At 39.7% G+C, this 19,584-nt stretch overlaps 3 protein-coding genes and 1 long non-coding RNA gene across 5 annotated transcripts in view; 2 read left to right on the top strand and 2 right to left on the bottom strand.

Annotated features, from left to right (window-relative positions):
• mbl (muscleblind) overlaps positions 1-19,584 on the top strand; it is a 212,549-nt gene that overhangs the window by 34,508 nt on the left and 158,457 nt on the right. The window lies entirely within an intron of this gene.
• LOC138911376 (uncharacterized) lies at positions 55-1,144 on the bottom strand. The gene is made up of 3 exons (XR_011416930.1): positions 996-1,144; positions 654-918; positions 55-592 (listed from the first exon to the last, which is right to left on the bottom strand). It is a non-coding gene; the product is annotated as an uncharacterized lncRNA (long non-coding RNA).
• LOC6625826 (uncharacterized) lies at positions 12,893-13,409 on the top strand. The gene has a single exon (XM_002049478.4). It carries the CDS (start codon positions 12,910-12,912, stop codon positions 13,342-13,344), a length of 435 nt encoding a protein of 144 aa, XP_002049514.1. The 5' UTR covers positions 12,893-12,909; the 3' UTR covers positions 13,345-13,409.
• LOC26530885 (uncharacterized) lies at positions 15,749-16,888 on the bottom strand. The gene is made up of 2 exons (XM_015174766.3): positions 16,729-16,888; positions 15,749-16,674 (listed from the first exon to the last, which is right to left on the bottom strand). The coding sequence occupies exons 1-2, from the start codon at positions 16,753-16,755 to the stop codon at positions 15,943-15,945; spliced, it is 759 nt and encodes a 252-aa protein (XP_015030252.1). The 5' UTR covers positions 16,756-16,888; the 3' UTR covers positions 15,749-15,942.

The following is a 19,584-nucleotide window of genomic DNA, read 5'->3' as shown; positions in this document are numbered from 1 at the left end:
ATTTTCGAAATCCCTGCGATCCATCCTTTTAGATATAAAACTACATTTAATTGCTTCTACAGTTTTTAATTTTGGCAGTTTATTTTCTTGCACCCCACTTGTCATAGTAGCACAAACGACAATTAGGCAACAGCAAATTGTTTGGTGTAAGTGAAAGTGTATGTGTGTATTAATGTGCGAGTGGTTATGAATGTAAAGCGTAAAAAGTTACTTGCGACCCCCCTAAAATCGCAAGCATTTCAACGCCTCAAAGTGTCTTCCGTGTCTTCTAAATACAATGCGCGTGTGTCTCTATCCCCGTCCACTTGTTTCAATTAACTTTTTTCGACGCTCGTCATCTTGCGTAGCTTGACCCTCAAGGCACAACTCTATCGATTCATTTTTGGTCGATTCATCTTCGATCGATTCATTGTCAGTCTTCGACGCAAATTTCAAATTTCGCAGCTTGACCCACATAGCCCAAGTGGAGTACATCATAACAGCGCCGGCAGTTAGCCAAGCGTTGCTCTCGAACATATCCGCTCCAGAAGTGGTTGTTGCTGGTGCAGGTGCCGCTGGTGCCGGAGTAGCTGGTGCATCACCCATTATGAAACTATTGAAAGGAATAGATTTTCTAATTATTTTTCAAATAAACTGAGCAATATTTAACTTACTTTTATTATTTTCCTTGCTAAGCGTCGTTATTGTTTGTGTGAGCTCTTAGAAACGAATGCGTTAAGAAATAAATCGAAAATCAAATAATTTGTGTTTAGAATTCGAAATTTTTTAAACTAACGTCTTTTGAGGAATGAAGAATTTGTTATAAATTTCTTAAAAGTTTTGTGTTTTGCAATTGAAGCGCTGAATGAGAATGATGAAAATTCCTAATTCAACTCAAAGGTCGTAAAATTGTTTACTGCCGCCTGCTGAAGTTAAAAACTGTTCAAAACGAAATACAAATTTGGTATTATTTTCAGACATAAAAACAAAATATTTACACTTTTACTTGTACTTACTTATATATTATTAAGTGAATTTCTATGTTAAATTTTAATGTTGTTTCCTATAGGAGCTCTAGTCAACGAATGATCTTAACTGGGAAAGCAAGTACTAGTCCTCTGAATTTGAATTCAGCAGCCTACTGAGTTCAATCTTAACACTAAATTTCAATTAAGTACAATGGAACAAATCGAACTTTAAAGGTATTAAAAGTATTAAGAATATAAACATGAATCGGGGCAACCTTTTCAAGACAATTGCTTATTAAGTTCTGTAGAAACAGATTTAAAAATAATGACATCAGGTCATATACTTATATTAGTAAATGGAAGCGTCTTTCACACTTTTCGCAAAATGTGGGCTTCCTCTATGGAAAACGCAAGTCACAGACTTTTTGGGGAAAGACTCCCCCATATAAAAACACATTAAGCTCATGTTTCAGCTTCTTTTCAAATTCATCCCGGAAAGGGTTCTATGCAAGTATTTTTGCATACCATCCGATCGCATTCAAAATCATTTTCAATGTTCTATGAGAATGTTCTTTGGAAAATATCCCGAATTTAAAGGTTTCAACGCTTTACAATTCGTTACTCAATTTTATTTTCAAAGCAATTTTCGGATGTTCGATCCGCAACTGTGAAAATTCAGTGGAAAGCTGTTGCTTGATTGTTTTAAACTAATTTTCAAAGATCTTGGATTAAAAATGCGGATCAAACGTTTAATGAACGAAACCAATAATATACCTCCCCTGTTTAAGCTCGACCATAGAGAATAAGAATAAACACTCATGTGAATGCCAATTACAGCTGAAGCTAATCACGAATGCGTTTCCCGTAGGAAGAAGAGTCACAGCATCGCAATAAGCGGCATAAGGAGAAGAAACCTGTAAAGTTTAACAAGGCAACTCGTGCGGTCTTTATCTGGCAGTCGGGCACACCCGACCAGTCACTTTTACTTGTTCCGCCAGCAAACGGACTTAGTGCAACAAAAGGCAACGCGATTCTGGCGGGTTGTGTGCCATGATGCGGCGAATACTGTAAAACTGCATTGTTTTAATGCATTTGCAATTGCAGGGGCCCAAATTTTTGAGGCGTTGCATTGGGCGTGGTCAGTGAGCGTAAACATTTTGGCAGTGGCAGTGGCCAACAACTGTACCAGGCGCTGGAGCTGGCAATTGGGGCAGACTCGGCTCAGAGCTCCGCTCTCGCCCATTTTCATTGTGCAATTGGAAACTTTCTGTAACAATAAAATTTTGCGCCAGGCTCCGAAAAAAAAGAACGCTACGAACAAAACGCCCAAGGCAGACAAAGTAGAATACAACAACTAAAGCCAACTTCGCGCTGCAGCCTACTTATGGGCGCTACGAAATCGGGGGGAGCATCTGAAGCGCAGCCTGGGTTGCTGCCGGAACAGAGGCCCTGGCTAGAACAGCAGCCGCATTTAACGCTCGGCATCCGTGTTGACTTTCGACGTGGTAAATTATGCTTGGTGCCACTTTTTCCTTTCTTTTTTTTTTATGAACATCCTCTGCCATGAAATTGGGTTGTATGCATTAGGTGGAATAGTAGAAATGTCTAAAAGGTGGCAATAAAATGCGCTCTACGAATATGTATCAATAGGAAAGAGATTTTGTAATCACAATAAATATCATTGAATATATAAATTTTGCTAGAAATCAAGCTAGGTCATACAAGTTTTCTATTCAAGAAATAAGTTTATAAACTAATGGGAGTTGTTTTTAAATTATTAGCTATTTGGGCCATTGTCGTTGATGCTAATTTAATAAAAATTATGTTGAAAAAAGGTTGCTTAATTTTATGCATTGTTTTTATTCTGATGTTTATTATTTTTCGGCTTGACTAACTAGACTAAATCTTATCTTCTTGGAAATAATAGAGTATTTCTTGTACAGGGTATGGCATGGTCAAGCTACATGGAAGTCCCTGTGCTATTGTAGCATTGTTTTCATTATTTTAGTCTCATGTTTGTTTCTGTTTGCTACTGCCGCTGCTGCCAGCCGCGCGGGCTCCTAAACGAAAGAACAGAAACAAATATGGCAAAGGGTCGTAGGCAGCTGCAGGCGCCGTGCATTTAATTTATGAACTTTGACCAATGTGCGTTTAATTTATTGAGCTGCCGCCGCTGCTCTCGAGTTGCGAGTTCAATTAGCAGGCAGTCAATAAATTAACAACGGACCACCTTAAAGCCAAAGTCGAAAGTGCAGTGCTTGCTGGCGCATTGATGGATTTGTGGCATGCTCGCTGGCAACAGGCTGGCACCATCGATGCACTGGCTTTCTTCTTTTTTTTTTGTGGCAGCATTTCGCATTTGACGTGCCACATTTTTTACACAGCCCACAAGTACCACCAGACATTAAGAAACGGCCAACAGCTGCCGAGGTTTTTATATTCCGCAGCCGTTGAAACTCGCTAACACAATTTGGCAAGTTCTCATGAGCAATGCTAAAAATTAAGGGCAAAATATCTCTCTGATTTTACTATTATTATAAGTCTAGGATATGGTCGAGTAGCGGCAGCCATTTACTAGCCTAAAATCTAGATCCTCGATTGTCAGTTGGCCAAATAGCTGAATCACGGCTTTAACGGAACTTTAGCTAAGCTCTAGTTAAGGGACTTTGCTATATAGATTGCTGTCGTCATGCATACTTGTTTCTACTACAGTTCATCATTGTTGCCCCGTCCAGATTTATAATGTCATTGCATTACTAAGGCACACGCGTACCTCATTAGCCAATAACAATCATCACCTTGACTGCTACGACCGCTCGGATATCCATTCGATTTATGGCCATTCACTGCTCAACTTTATCTAACTTGCCCCAATGCCCATTTAGTTATCAACTTTGCTCGCATTTCGCATTAGGGCTACCAAGTTTTTGGGGTCACAACACGAAACACGTAAGGCGCAAAGCACTTTTCGCACGCAGTTTTGGGCCTCGGGGTTGGCTTTTATGGTTTATAGTTGTCTCCGCGTTGTCTTCGCGTCTTTGCCTTGAAAGCGCCATAAATCTTTTTATGATTTTAGCTTGGCGCTGTCTCCGACTCCGAGTATGACTGTGACGCATACAAATTTTCGATGCGTGTGCCAATATATATATATTTCATTATATATGTATCTATCAACACACACATACGTTGCTCGGAATTTATTTAGCCGGCTCAAAAAAGAAAAAAGAAATGGTTACCAAACATTTCGTGGCAGCACGCAACGCCATTTTGGCGACTGCCATCACGAGCACCGCACGCGATACGAACACATACTACTGTGCCCCACTGTTGAGAGCCCCAAGCCCGACTCTGGCTGGGATTTGCCAACCATGGCGCCGGCAAAGACAGCAGCAGCAATGACGCTGACGAGCGCGCCACAGTTGGTTTGGGTTTGGCATAAGTCAGGCGCCAGCAAAGTTGTAAAATCGCCAAATGGCTTATAAAACCAAACAAAAAAAAAATGCTGGAATTGTTTTCCTTGGGCCAATACCCTGCAAGGCATAAGGAAGTCAGATCCAGTGCCAGTTGCCATGGCAGAAGGAAGTGCGGTCCAAATACTAATCAAAATTTTCCATTCCCTTTCAGTATTGTCTTCTGCGGTCATCGCAAAGGTTGTTGGACATAACACCGATACATAAATACCCATAGATTGTGTTTTTGGTCGACTTTGGACATTTTAGAAGAACAGATCAGTATCAAAAACAGAGTTGATATATCCAAGTCCATACGTCACTCCTTCTGTTTGTTTCAACGCGAATTAGTTTTAGAGTTTTAAAACTATCGTTTTGGAACATTACATTTTGGAACAATAACCTTTTTGTTTGTCTCGATATCTTGATCAACTATTTAAACTATCCTAGAAAATATGCACTAATATTACAAAAGCGTGCAGTGCATAATGATTTGTAATTTTATATTTAAGGTCTTACAAAAAACTAGCGTACTTAAGGGTCATGTAATTAAGGTCAACAAGGAACACAATGTGCGAGTGCGTGTGTGTGTGTGTGTGTGTGTATGTGATGTTTAATCTTGGTTTTTTTTTGATAAGTATTTTGACGGTGATGGACGAGGGGGGCGAGGTTGGTTCATAATTGCGCGCAAAATGTTGCCAAAAAGTTTTTATAAATTGTATGACATAAGCCAACGGTAGGCAGACACAGGCGCTGAAAGGAAGGAAGGAGAAACTGGCGCAAATCATTACACACAAGAGCTGGCGGGCGTTGACAGTTGGCACTCCACACACAAGCATTACACAACACACACACACACACACACACACACACACACACACACACACACACACATTTTGTCGGGTGCCCAACAACAATGAAAATTAGCGCCGCGCTTTATGCAATGCCGTCGAGTCATTAACACATTGACATGGGCGTGCTGTGTGTGCGTGTGTGTGTGTGTGTGTGTGTAAGCATTAGTGTCATCAACATTGCCGCCTACACATTAACACCGCTGGGGGATTTGCACGGGCAGCGCGCTCTTTGGTCTTTAATTGAAATTAGCCGGCTCACAAAAAAAAAAATAATAAACGCACAATTAATTGCGCATTGCGGGATTAAAAAATTCATATGACGGTAAAACCAGATGAGCCGCTTTTTAATTAACAAAAGGTTGCCAAGGAAATGCTTTAAATTCTGCCCAAGTCATAAATTAACCAAAAATCAAAATTAAGTGTCTACGGCAAGGGTGATACTTTTATTAATTTCTTTACAAACAAATAAGGATCATATTCATTTCTACCTAAAAATGATACAATTATTGGAGTTCATTTTATTAATTAATTAATTAATTAATTTTCAACAATCAAAATAAAATTAAAATTAAGAAAGCAAGCATATATTCGTTTCCTTTTTCAGATATGGGAGAATAGTAAAGCTCGTAAATTCTGACATAATATTTTGCCATAAGAACCTTCTTTTTGTCCGATCTGCCTGCATGATATAGTTAAACCTATAAATGCCTAGTTTTGGTAAGGCATCTTGATAAACAAAAAAAGTTGTTCGTCCGTCTGTTTAATGCAAATTATAGCATATAGTTTGAAAAAGCTTTAATAAAAATGAAAAGAATCTATCACGTTGTAATATTAAATTGCGCACATTAACCATACGCCGTGTTGACCTCAGTGAATATCCCGCGCCACAATTGAAATTCTGGTACTGCATCATCAAGGTGCACAAGACGACACAAAAATACCAATTGAAAAATGAAAAGGAGTGCACACACACACACACGCACACACACACAAAGTTGTTGTCAGCATTGTGTGATAGCTGCGACAACTGTGCGGCCACGTGAAGTGCATGGCCCAAATCCGGCTTCAACTTAAGCCCGGTGCTTGGCATTGCTTTGGATCAACAGCGATAACTACAACTGATGTTGATAATCACAATACTGATGATGATGATGATGATGTGGAGCACGACAAACGTTGACAATGACGCCATTGAAAGCACTTTTCGTTGCATTATGTGGCAGCGCCTTGCAGGCTAAGATTGAAGCTGCAGCTCAGGAGGCGGATGCTGTGACTGCGACTGCGACTGCGACGGTGATGGTGACGGTGACTGCTTTCGGGCTGGCAATCAAAAAGTCATCAAATATGAATTTTACGCTATAATTTTTCACCTGTGCATCTGTGCGAGTGCCATTTTTACGGCTCTTTCCCAAAGAGTCAAGGCATCTAGACCCTTTTGGCACGTCTTTCAACTCAATTGCACTTTTGTGCATTTCTAAAATGGCACAACATCTGATTATGTGTGTGTGTGTGTGTGTTTGTGTGCTTGCTTTTAAATTTATAGCTCGTGTTCTCTGACTTGTGAAGTGTTTATGAATTTACTTTTGTGCAGTTTAAATTGAGTTAATATGCGAAAGATTTTAATTTTCTTTCTAAGGATTTTAAAATTGACTAGAATATTTATTCAAAAGTTTCGAAAACTTGACCTCAAAGCTAGAAAATAAGGTCTGAGGTTATGACTTATAGCAAAAGGAACTATTACTTCAATCTGCAAAGTGATCTTTACTCTCAGCATATCCTCAAGTGTTATCCCTTGACGACAGCCTGGCTCATGTGCAGACTTAACTGATCTGCTGCCCATTAAAAAATGGAAAATTCTGTTGCTCGAAAGAAAAATGAAGCATTTTACCCAGCGCTGAGTGTCAGTTAAGACATGTTTTATTTAGTTTTTGCTGCCAGTTGTGTGTGCAGTTTTTTTTTTCCCCTAGCCTCCATTTCACTTTGGCCAAGTTTTGTGCTCTGTTCGGTGTGTTGCGAAATTAAATTAAAGTTTATGCAAGCGTAACGGCAGCAGCAAAAATCATTTGCCACAAAATCCACTAAAACCCAATTTTGTGCAACAAATAAAAAGCAACACGCACAAACAAGATGCCGACGTCGAGCAGAGGCAGCTCCAGCTGCAGCTGCAGCGTGTGTAGAAATCGCAGCAAGGAACCAGAAAGCAGTCAGTAGTCAGCAGGATACAGGCGCAGGACAAGGACGTACGCAAGTCGCAGACAGTCTGACGCGGCAAGTCAAAAAAAAATGTTCAAGATAGTGTGCTTTGGTCGGGAGTGCCTGACTAGGAGTTACCCTGAGATCCGCGCCAAACGGCTGTTGCACTCACTCTTGCTTTCGTCTATTTCATTGAGTAATAAGTCTAAGTGCTTATTCTTCCTTTAGTTCTCCCTTAGGGGAAATGCTCTTCTGATTAACTTCGTTTTTTACTGTACATTCTCTTCACTTGCAAAAAGTAATATATTTTTTATCCATAAATACCCAACAAGAGCTTGCATTCCATTGGTGTATCCAGCTCTACTAATTTCTGAGTGATGCTTAAAAACATTGTCTCATAATCGATTCTTATCGATATAATCTAAGTAATATGAGTTGTCGACAAAACATAATTAGCTTGTCTCTAGCTAAAATAGTTTACGAGGTAATCGCGTTTGTACAGATGGGCTCTTGGTTCTCTTGATCAAGCATATATATTTCGTAAGATCGGAAATGTCTGCTGGGGCCTGTTATACCCTAATTAACTATAGGTCCAGGGAATCATAAAATAGAAGTAGAAGAGGCGTTATGCCTCAAGACGTTGCCTGGCTGTTGAGAAAGAAGCTGTGGGGTAGGGGGTCAAGACGTAGCCAATCGGAGTATGAGTGGGTGTGGGTTTGTTTCTGTGGCTGGGATTCTGGGCAACGCTTTCGGGTTTGCGGCTATGACGCAGATAAGCAAAAGTTGGTCCCTGTTGTTGTTGTTGCTGGTGCTGCTGCCTAGATTTTGCATGCAGGCGTCGCCGACGCTGTCCTGCGGCAAGCTCTTGAGCTGAAGTTGATGCCGAATCAGAACTTAAAAATCATGTCATATGGCAGCAAACGCCCCAACATTCTACCGCCTTCACTTTTAGCCAAGCTGTCAGTTGTTCACTCTGTTCTCGTTTCTCTCTCGGGTAATTGAAGAAGAAGCAGCAGCAGCAGCAGCAGCTGACATAACAAGCGGCAATATGCTCGAGCTGCCTGCAACATGTTGCAATTGCTTTGCACCAAACTTAGATAAAAACCGATGGCCACACTGTGGGTGAAATGGAGCTGCCCCAAGGTGTCAACTGTGCCCCTGGATATGCGCGTGCACATACTTCATTTAGATACGCTTAATATGTGTATGAAAGTGCACGCTTAGCCACTTTGCGTCTACATTTGAATAGTTTGATTTTAAACTTAAAGAAAAAACATATTCCGCACTTAAATCCCATACAACAACACACGTATATCTCATCCGAGATCGACATTTTCATAGACATAAACAGAGTATAGTACAAATATCCATCACAAATTCCCCAAACACAAACAATTTGTTCCCTGCTTTCAAATGGTTTTCCATATTTATGTGCAATCCACATAATTTATCATATTCTAGCAGATATTATCTCGTTATTATTTATCTTTATTTATTTTTATTATTTATTTATTTAGTTTTAAGCTTTTTCCAATAGAATCACTTAAGCTGCTGACTTGGTTTGATTTGAAACTGAAGTTCATTCCTGGCTATGCAATTGTCCAGTAAAAGGCAATCAGCTGCTAGAGCTCGGTAATTTAAAACGAGGCTGCGTATTTTCAATTAATTAAATGCTTGAAAATTTAAGTAGCACGTAGATGGCCGACGTTTAAGCGCCCAACATAATCATCAAAGCCAACATTATCATATCATCATCATCATGCTACGTTGACTGATTTTCTTTCGTTTTCCCATTTTTATAAAACTCATTGAAGCCTTTACAAATGAATTGAAGGGGTATATTGATTAGTGCAAGTATACGTAACAGGCAGCAGAAAGCATCTCCGACTTCATATTGTTGATCAGCGTCAATAACCGATTAGATCGGTCTGTCCGCGTCGAAACTATTTGAAATAGTGAATGAAGGTCCTCCTAGTACAAACCACAATTTTAATGCAATTGTTTTTTTTTTTAAGAATATACAAGTATTCTACATACCCTTAGGGCTACTGTTGAAAATTTCATCAAGATCGGTTAAGAAACACAAATGTTATTGAAGATATATTGCTGTCCATGTCTCAGCGGCAGCTAGCTCAAATCGCATGAATTTCTGTATATAGTCTTTATTTCTATCTTCAGCATAGCTATTCCGATTGTAGCTGCATATTGTGTTGGTAGAAGCATGTTTAGGAAATCCCTTGAAATTATTAAATTATTTTTGTAATGCTAAAGCAGACGAGCGCACTTAGTGTTTGTCGAAGAAGGGTATCCCTTAGTCTGGCGCTCCTAAATGGAGCAGTCCTACATTTTTTTTCTTTATTTCTTTGCGAGGTCTCACGATGATAAATGTCAAGTCAGTCAAGTCAGTCAACGTGAAGCAACTTGATGCCAACTGAAATGAAATTGTTGCACGGGGCAAGAAGCTAAATTGCTGCAGCTGTAGATAAACCGTTATCAGTGGCTATGGAGTGGTGGCTGCCACAATCCTCGACTCGGCTGCTTGTAGGCGACACTTTAGTGGAGTCTGCCGTTTGACAGTGCAACTGACAGTGCGACAGACAAACAAACAAAAAGGCGGTAGCAGGTGAAGGTTACGGCTAACTTTGCCAACTGTTCATTGAAAGCGGCAAAGGACTTCGCTATCCTATGGCCAAGTGTCAATGCGCTTCGAGTGGCTTTTGCACCGGCAACGCCTGCAGCTTTCCACTGTCAATCGTTTGTCTCTGCTCAGTCAAAGTTTTACAATTTGTCTGCGTGCACTTTGACATTGAATTGAATGTATATTGTCTAAACTCAGCTGATGAGCCCTCTGATTAAGTGCCTCATGGAAAATATGCCGTTGGTATCTGTAGAATGCGCATTCGCCATGTGGGTCAACTCGAGTTGAATTTCAACTAGTGCATATCAAATTAAATCAAGGCGAGGGTCGCTCAATAACTTAAGTAATTTTTTGGCCCGATCCAGAGTGGAAAATTCGTTAAAGCTGCAAACAATAGATAAAAACAATATAAATGAAATAATAAATATATATATTTTTTAAAGAAAATCAAATTTTGAAATAATAATATGTCGCCAGTTAAAATCTTATATTGTTTATATTTTTAAAACCCCTTTGTTAAGCATTTCGGAACTGTATGTGCAGCCCTCGAATTTTTTGTTGCGTATCCAACGCCTTATTCAGTTTGTACTCGACAAGTAGACTACTTCATTTCACTCATTAAATGCGCAGTCAGAGGCTGCGTGGCAAACACAATGATGAAATGCCAGCACAGTCAGTGCCGGGATTCAATACCGCTCTGAATATCCTGTTACCCATACCCACGATTACCCCCAACTAAACACCAACACACATGGGCACCCACAATAAACAACACATAAAGAGGAAGACATTAACGCGGGTGCTGCCCAATTTAATGGTATGCGAACATTTTTGCAGGTATTTTAAGCGCCGACCCTTCGCAAAATGTAGAGCCCCTTAATGGGCATAACCAGAAGCAGCCACAGTAAGCGATACTGTAGCAGGCAGGAGGAAAAGGTGGAGGAATTAACGCAGGAGCAGGAGCTTGTAATGACATTTTGTTTGTTTGATTTAGTTGTGTGTGTGTGTGTGTGCGTGTGTGTGTGTGTGTACGCTCTGATGTATTTGTATCTGTGCGTGGGCATCTCTTAATTACAGCGATTATTTAGCCAGTAAATTCAATTTATTGCTGGCACAAAAATCAGCACTTTAAACACCTTTGCAGCCAGCAGGACATTAAAATGCTATGCATAAAGTGTCGGAATATCAAATGCACTTTAAATAATATTTTATGTAATGCTTAATGGACGAGCGCTGTTAATGTGACACGGTCAATGCTAAAATTTAGAAGCAAACGGTCAGCTCGTCAAGCATAGCATTGGCATATCGGAACGATTTTTAATGTATATTGCATAGCTGTTGAAATTTTATTAATTTGCTGTGACAAATCTGCCTAGAGATGCAGTTGTATTTAATATGAAGCTATTTGAGCTATTTGTTATCGATCAGTCAGATCAAACGGTTGTGGAAGACAACTAAGCCATGGAACAGTTTCTGGTTCCCGGGAATTCCACTGTTAGCAGCGTACTGCCACTTGAGCATATATCACCCAATATTTCGATGCGCTCTGGATGCAAATATGGCTTTAGTAGAGAGCCCAATCGTCCCATATGCTCACGATTGGTGTACAAGCCGGGTCAGCAGCCTGGGAGCTTACGTAAGGTTTTCGGCTCTATATTTCCGTATACAACCACGGAACGTCCTACAGACAAACCAAAAGAAAATAAGCCCACTCAAAGGCATTTGCATTCCGGAGTTCCGCATATCTCTTTCGAACCGAGCGGAGGCAGTAAACTCGATGAAGGCAATGCTACCGATGTTCCATATAATGGAGATGGTGAAGGAGGTGAACGCATTGATGACGGTAAAATACCTCCAAATGACATGAGGATGATTGGTCAATGGGCTGTTAGTGGAAATGACAAAAAAGGAATGGACTGGAGCCTTGAAATAGAGCCACCATCCACAAAGCAACCTAAAAAACGAAAGCCGCCAAGTAACAAACCTGGGCGGAGTAATTAGGCATTAAGCTAATTATTCAACCAATAAAAAAACGATTGGAGATATATCTATATATATATCTATACATAAGACAATTTGTCCTGAACAACTGATCGGTGTTCAATGCACAGTACAACGCGTAAGAGCTAAAACCTCTCTTTGCCTCAAGCTTATTTACAAAAATGTTTTTTATTCTTTTGAAAATCTATTTGGGACGTGTTTCACATTTTTCGCAAAACGACATTTCGAACACGTGGTTCTTTATTCTATTGACTTCAAACTCATTTTTAAACTTGTAAATTGATTTCTGATGTTTTAGAGTAAGAACTAGGGCCGCATAAGGCCATTAGCGAACGCTTATTTTCGGCCACTAGACTAATATGGAGGTATTGATTCCAACTTGTAGATCTTTGTTCGATGGATCTCATGGTGAAAAAGTAATATCTAATATTTGCCACGCGCTAGGCCGGTTAATGCCCGCTAGTCTCTCATATTTTTGGGCGAACCATTCACTCCATTAATTCGCTAAGACTTTATTGATTTCTACAAATTGTATAATAAATGCAATATTAATTCTAAGAATATAGGTAAATATGATATTGGCTCGCTTTTGGCGGCACAGACGAATTGAAAATATGAAATTATCTTGATCTGTAACAAACATGCTTTAGTCACAGTCTAATCCTTTTATTTACACGCAAAGCTGTCCACAAGCTGTCCACAGATTCTTACGTTACACTAATTAAATTTACAACGGATATGTAAATCGAATCCAATCACGGCAGTTGAATGCCATAAATTGTGTATATTTCGTGAAAAGCGACTGGTGAGGCATCAGTTGCCAAAGCATGGAGCCTCTGAATGGCTTGGCATTGTCGTTGCCCCACATTGCTCTGCCAGAAGCTGGTCTTTTGCTGCCAAACGGCTTAACGCCGGTGAGCTTGGAGCAAACTCTAATAGACGATCTGGAAGTGGCATTAAGTCGCTGTGCCCCCGGCTATGTGTGGAACGATGAGGCAAACGGTTGTGTCGTTCAAATAACTCCACGCAGTCAGAAGTGCGATTGGGGCTATCAAAAGAATATACGGTTGGATGAGTGCAGAAGAATCAGGTACGACATGGAGCAGCAAAAAGGAGCTATCAGAAAGTGGTGGGACAAGAATGTTGGCAAGACAACTGCACCACCACAGCAAGCCCGTCCAGTGGTTATAAAAACGACAGCTTACACCGACGGCTGGTACGGTTACGGCCACAATTTTGGCCGAAATGATCCACATTGGTAAACTTCGCATCAAATTGATCTGACAATAAATAAAATTGAATAGTGTGTATTCCTCTACACAACCTACACGTGTATTATTTATTTTCCGTAGCGCCGTTTGACATCATAGTCGACAGGAAAATGCGAGGATTAGAACAAAAATATGCACTTCAGCTTTTTATATATTATCCAAACTATATTAGAAGCAAGGCATAAAATAAAATGGTTTTCACTGTTTATTTTTACGAGCCAGTCAACTGACAAAATGAAGAGAGAAAGAGGTGCAACAATTTATATTCCTATATTCCACATTTAACAAAAATTGATAGTGATAGTAAAAGCTAAAATAATTATTCAAGAATAGTATTAACATTGATAACAATACCAATATTATTTATATTAAGGCTAATGACAGTCACAGGGTTAAGTAAACTGGCTAGAAAGATAAATTGGCCAGAAATGTGTCTTTTCATTGCGTTGCTTGTTCAAATTTTATAAATGTTTGAAAATGTATTTGCTTGTTTCTTTATATTTGACAATAACAAAGCTCTTTCTTGTGCATTGCAGGTACGTTCTGTCGATTTGCCAACATTGAAGCAATGAGAGGAAACAGTTGCCAAAACAAATGTCACGTGAGCCACAAACTTTTTGCTTTTTATTTGCTTTTGTGTTCATCAGAACAGAGCTAACACATTGAAATATTTGACTATTCTTTTGTACTTTTATACAAAGCTTATACCCTTGCGTTGGGTATTACGAATTAGCCACGAGCTACAATTGAACAAAAATCATCTTGAGGCAAACCAGGCCTGAACCGATCTGGGCTAAGCTCGCTTATCCAATAGGAAATTTATCATACTCAAACACTTAAATCTAATTGGTTGGATACAGAAAAGCCTACCCGCAACCTGAACCGAACCACATTTTTTCTAACAACGTTTAAGTTCAAGATTGTTTGGGTTGGTAGGATATGACTAAAGTTAACATCTAACCCTAAAAACAATTATCAAAAGCTGGGATTGCTATCACGAAAGACCTTAATCGCTCAACTGCTTTAGTTTAGTTCATTAATTTTGGGGTAAGTTGTAGGTTAGTTTGAATATCAGATTACCTCGACATTCGCTTTTAGAGAGTTAAAGAGCTATTTATCAGACAAAGTACACCAATAGTTCACTATTATTATTTATTAAACACGCGGGCCCTACTTGGAGCCGCAGCACTCCGCTGTACGCTTACTTCCTTTGTCTTCTCGATCGCCACTTTCTGCAAGTCTTGCTGCCATCTTTCAAGTCTGCCACGTCTCACAACATAAATTCAATGAAAGTTCCCAAAACAAGGCTTGATACATAGTGATAGAACCTTTACGCGAAAAGTTGGCTTGAATCGTGGCCTTTCTTTTAAGGCTACCAGACTTGGCTTTAAATTGATCAAGTGCAATTTCAGTTAAAATATTTCAAAGGGTATTTAACCATCTGATTTGTTCGGCTCCTTCTTCTACTTCTTCTTCTTCTTGAAATGCTGTTGTTGGCGCTTGCTGCAGTTGCCTTGACGCGAGCTGTGATTTGCTGCAATGCCAAACGCGCTGGCCAAATCACGTAAGCCCTCGCTTGTCGGCGCAGAAGGGTTTTTTTTTCTGCCCCATGTTGTAGGTTGGGCAATGTTGGATCATGTGTCTGCCGCTACTTTGCTCTGATTACAAACACAACAACAACAATGTTAGACGCGCTTTCTTAACGCCTGAGCGCCCACCAAAATTCCTTGTGCAGTTGCTTTTTTTTCACCTTCGCCTTTCTCTGTCTTTGGCAGTGGTAATTTCCCTCCCTGGTCATGTGTTTGTTTTCTTTCTTTTTTTTCGTTTTGTTCGACATGTGCCAACTTTGTTTTAAGTGAAAATTGAAACCCAGCTCAGCAACTGTCCAGCATTCGCTTTTTATTTGGTGATTGCTTCGCTGGCCAAATCTTGTAACTGAAAACTCAAAGCAAACTGAAAGTCTACGTGACAGACGGGTCTGTCGCACCGGAAGTGGACGCTATTACATACACAAAACCAGGAGAAAAAAAAACAAATTAAATATATACATGGAGAAAGAAAATGCACTGGATCTCTTCTCTTAGAGCCGACAGCCTTTGCAGCCATAATGAGTTCCTTTAAAGTTTACACAAGCCGCGGTTAAGATAATGAAAGCTACTGAGTTGTGATTATAGTTTAATATGGAGCCAGAACATCGGCTATTCTTTAAATATCGCTCTTTGATCCATCAGTCAATTATGTTATTTGTCTGTTATTCATCTAAAGGCATGCCTTGCACACATTTTTCAGTCATCTTACTTTCCAACGAACAGACACGCATCGAATTCGGCCATAGTTATGTATCTTGTAAGCATTTTAAACAAAGTATAGGTAAAGTAGTTTACAAAAAAAAAAGTTAGCTGAAAAATGTTTTTCTATTGAATTAAATTGTTATCACACAGCTGACTTGGGTGATCAAGTATGCATATATCATGAGGTCCTAGATATATCGGAATGCTTTTTCTAGTACAGCGTACATATTACACTTTGCTTATTTAAATCTTTTTTTTCTTCACATAATTAAAAAAAAATGTTGAGAATGAACTTAGGCTAATTCTTGTTTACTTTACGGCCATTGGTGGGTCGCTTGCCAACTAGTCGCTTGGTGGCCAGCCGAGGCTTTGACAAGGTGCGTTTAAGCTGGCGACGTCTTAAAGAGAGCATCAAAGAGCTGCCATCGTGCACATCATTGGGCAAGTCCATCAGCTTATAGACCTGGCCATTTAGCTCGGTGCAGAGGCACTGGCGTGTCCGCTTTTTCGATTGAGCGGGCATCGAGCGATTTGATGCCTCGAAATTTAGCAGGGATTTAACAGTTAAACGCCTGTCACAGGCGGTTGTGTAATGTCGCTTGACTTTGGCCATCATCTTGCGCTTGGATGCCGCCGTCGAGCGCTTTGGCTTGGACTTGCTTCTGGTCTTGGCCATGTTTCTGACCTTGGTGCGGCGGCGCGGCGCCAAGGTGCACATGTTGCAAGCGGAGCGGCTGCATGGATCGAACAGCTGCCCGAACTGAGAGTTCGTGTACATGACCTCGGCATCGTTGTTGCTGAGCTCTTTGCTTTCTTTGGAGGGAATCTGGCAAATGCGTCGAATTACGCTTGGCCTAAGCGTTTTCTTGGCGCGCACACGCAACTTCTTTGCGATCTTGTCCACAGTTGTGGGCTCCTCTGCCGGCGGCTCCGCTTGCGTTTCTTTTGCCTCGTTTTCATTTGCTGCTGGCTGCGGCTCCACGTCCATGGCTTGAGGTTCGATTTCAATGAAATCGTCCTGAAGCGGCTTCTGTTGACAGTTTGGCAGTGCAAGGGTTGGTCGATTGTGCAATTGTCTACTTACGCGCTTCTTATTGTTAGTTTCAGCCATTCCCGTTTTTTTGGTCTCTCAAAACTTGACTAAAATATAATGAATAAAATTAAGATTGGAAATACTTTATCAAAAGCCTATTAAATTTTTAAGTTGTGTGATCTACCAGGAAACCAATATAAAACTGAACCTATGGGAATTCTCATTTGTACCAGGTTGGCAGTTTCGATAGCAGAGCCTACTCGAAGCTTACAAATATGTAAATAAAACAAAAAACAAATTGGTTTTTAAGATTCTAATTAATTAAGCTCAACTTGACAAGAACAACATGTCAACAAAATGTTTGGAAATAAAATGAAAAAAAAAAAATGTGCTTTCGAAGTGAAATTAGAGTAGAATAAAAACCTTTTAAAAATATTTTAAAATTTAAAGTTAACTAAATATTTTTAAAAAAAATAATAAAAATGAAAAAAAAAATCTCACAACAAATAATGTTTGATAAGATTAAATAGATAAATAAATATATATTTAAATAATATTCCATTGAAACAAATGGAATTAGACAAGAAAAACCTGTCAAAAATATTTTTTGAAATAAAAATTAACAAATTTTTTTAAATAAAAATAATGATGAGTTCAAGAAGTAATTAAATATATATATGAAACTCAATTAATTAAAATATGTTATAGCATATCAAACTCGATTAAATTAGAGGAAGCGAATATTTATTCGATATATGCATTATTTATTATTATTTATATTTCTAGAGTTATTATTTCTTGACTTCAATTCCAATCAAGCAGCTGACCAAAATCGTATCTTAGCATAGCCCCAGCTCCATTGTTAAATTGATCTACTCTTTCCTTCGGCGCGTTGCTTTATCTCTTTATTGTTGGACTTTTGGGCGGAGTTTACTTTCGCCGTCCTGTTTGACTTTGAGCTTGACCAAAACTTGCTCGCCCTGCGGCTGCAGGCTAACTTATATTTCTATAGATAGATTTCTCGTGTAGCCATGAGCAAGCAGCTGCTCGGACCGAGGCGGGTAAAATTGTTTTATGCTGTGCACGGTAAAAATTCACATAATTGCAGTTGGAATTCAACAAACAACAGCAAAGCGTAAATAGAAAGCGCAAAGTCAACAGAAAAGCGAAAAACTATAAAAAAAAAAAATATATAAGTATATATACGAAAAAGAAGTGTAGGAAAATGCTTGCTGCAATTGGGCGGGGCGCACTGGCGCAAACCTAAAACCTTTGTCCACACACAAACACACGCCGCAACACAAACAAACAAATAGTCGCTAACCTTTGGCCCGACTTCCACTTCAGGTGCGCCAAGTAATTGCAACTGTAACTGAAACTTGGCAAAGTTGCAAAGCAACAAAAATCAAGTCTCGTTTGCTCGACTAGCAGTTACCCCGTACACACTAAAGCTGTGATTGACTGATTAACTCTAAAAAAAAAGGAGGGGGATTGGACATGCTCGGACAGATCGGGCAGGCTCGGCTAGGCTGTTGATCAAGCAAGTTTGAACCAAGCCGGTTCGAACCTGGAACTTAAACTTATTTCCTACCAAGGACCAAACCTTAAAGCCAACAACATCCAAAATCTGAATCGATTCAAATTAGCTTTCATAAATGAGGTTCGAGGTTCGAGACGGGAACCGAACCTGTTCGGAATATTTCTGTAAACTGAATGTATAAAAAGTAAAGATCAATTTATAATGTGAAATTTTAATTTTAATAATTTATCAATCCTATATTTGTGGAAACTGTTTACCCACTCGCTCTTACTCACTCCCTCTCTCTCTCTCTCTCTCTCTCTCTCTCTCTCTCTCTCTCTCTTTGTTTCTACCCTCTATTTGAGGAAAATAATAATTTTAATTTTAATATTTAGATAATATCCGAACATGTATAAACGAGAAAGTCTATTACTTTGATACTTTGATGAATGCATTTTTGATCCTCGGACTTAAAAGTTTCTTTTGACAGATAGACCAGTTTGATACTCTACTTTCTGTACGGCTCTAGTTTCGTTTTTCTAATGTCAATCGAAGATCTTATTACCATTCCATCCATTACCATTTCATCAATACTTTTTACGGCTATGCACGGTTCAGGTTTCCTTGACTCCAATTATTAGTTGGCATCAGCTGCTGTGACTATTTGCTGGACTCTTTTGCCCTGGAAGGAACTGATGACACTGATAGCAAGTATATGCAAGGTAGGCAATGCTTTTAGAGAGGTGTGGAGCCCATGAACCCAAAATTAGACCAGTTCGTCCTAGGATATTACGTACAGTCCTTTTATTCCCAAGGATAAAGCCCGAGCCTCGCCCACTTTCAGCTCTTAATATATTCTCAGTATTTTATCTTATCGATTCGGATGGTTTCCTTGGTTTCAATTAGAAGGGCAAAGGTTCTTATAGAGTCTAGCATGAGAGAATTGAGATTGATATGAAATCGATTAAAAAGGAAAATAAGTTTTTTATTAGTGGTCTGCCTGCGTTTGCACAAAACCTATATACCCTCTCGGACGCCTTTTTAACAAGTGCCTGCCCTTACGAAGAGTAAAAGATAAGAGAATCGAACCAAACAAACTGCAGCTAGAATTGGAGTAACAGCGACTACAGTAGATATACGTTATAAGGGACACGGATTTCGGGTTAGGCAACGGGCTTGTACAAATGCTCGAGCATAGGGAAACGTGCAGTACGTTCGCAGGACACATGCTTGGCCCCTCGATAGAGGTCACTGCGGCTGCATGAAAAGAAATCGAGCGGGTGGCGCGACTTGTCTGTTGCCATAGTGTTGACAAAGCGAGAGATAAGGGTGTCCCGGAGTGTCCGTCGGACACTGGATTCCGGCAGCGAGAACAACTGGTGCCTCGC

This window comes from Drosophila virilis, chromosome 5, assembly GCF_030788295.1.
Source record: "Drosophila virilis strain 15010-1051.87 chromosome 5, Dvir_AGI_RSII-ME, whole genome shotgun sequence".
NCBI lineage: Eukaryota > Metazoa > Arthropoda > Insecta > Diptera > Drosophilidae > Drosophila > Drosophila virilis.
This window is presented reverse-complemented; position numbering and strand designations above follow the sequence as displayed.

Bases quoted from the DNA above. Each gene is read 5' to 3' on its own strand.
- LOC6625826 (XM_002049478.4), top strand. From the start codon at position 12,910: ATGGAGCCTCTGAATGGCTTGGCATTGTCGTTGCCCCACATTGCTCTG.
- LOC26530885 (XM_015174766.3), bottom strand. From the start codon at position 16,755: ATGGCTGAAACTAACAATAAGAAGCGC. The intron at 16,675-16,728 runs GTAAGTAGACAA...AACTGTCAACAG, and splicing joins AAACTAACAATAAGAAGCGC to AAGCCGCTTCAGGACGATTT.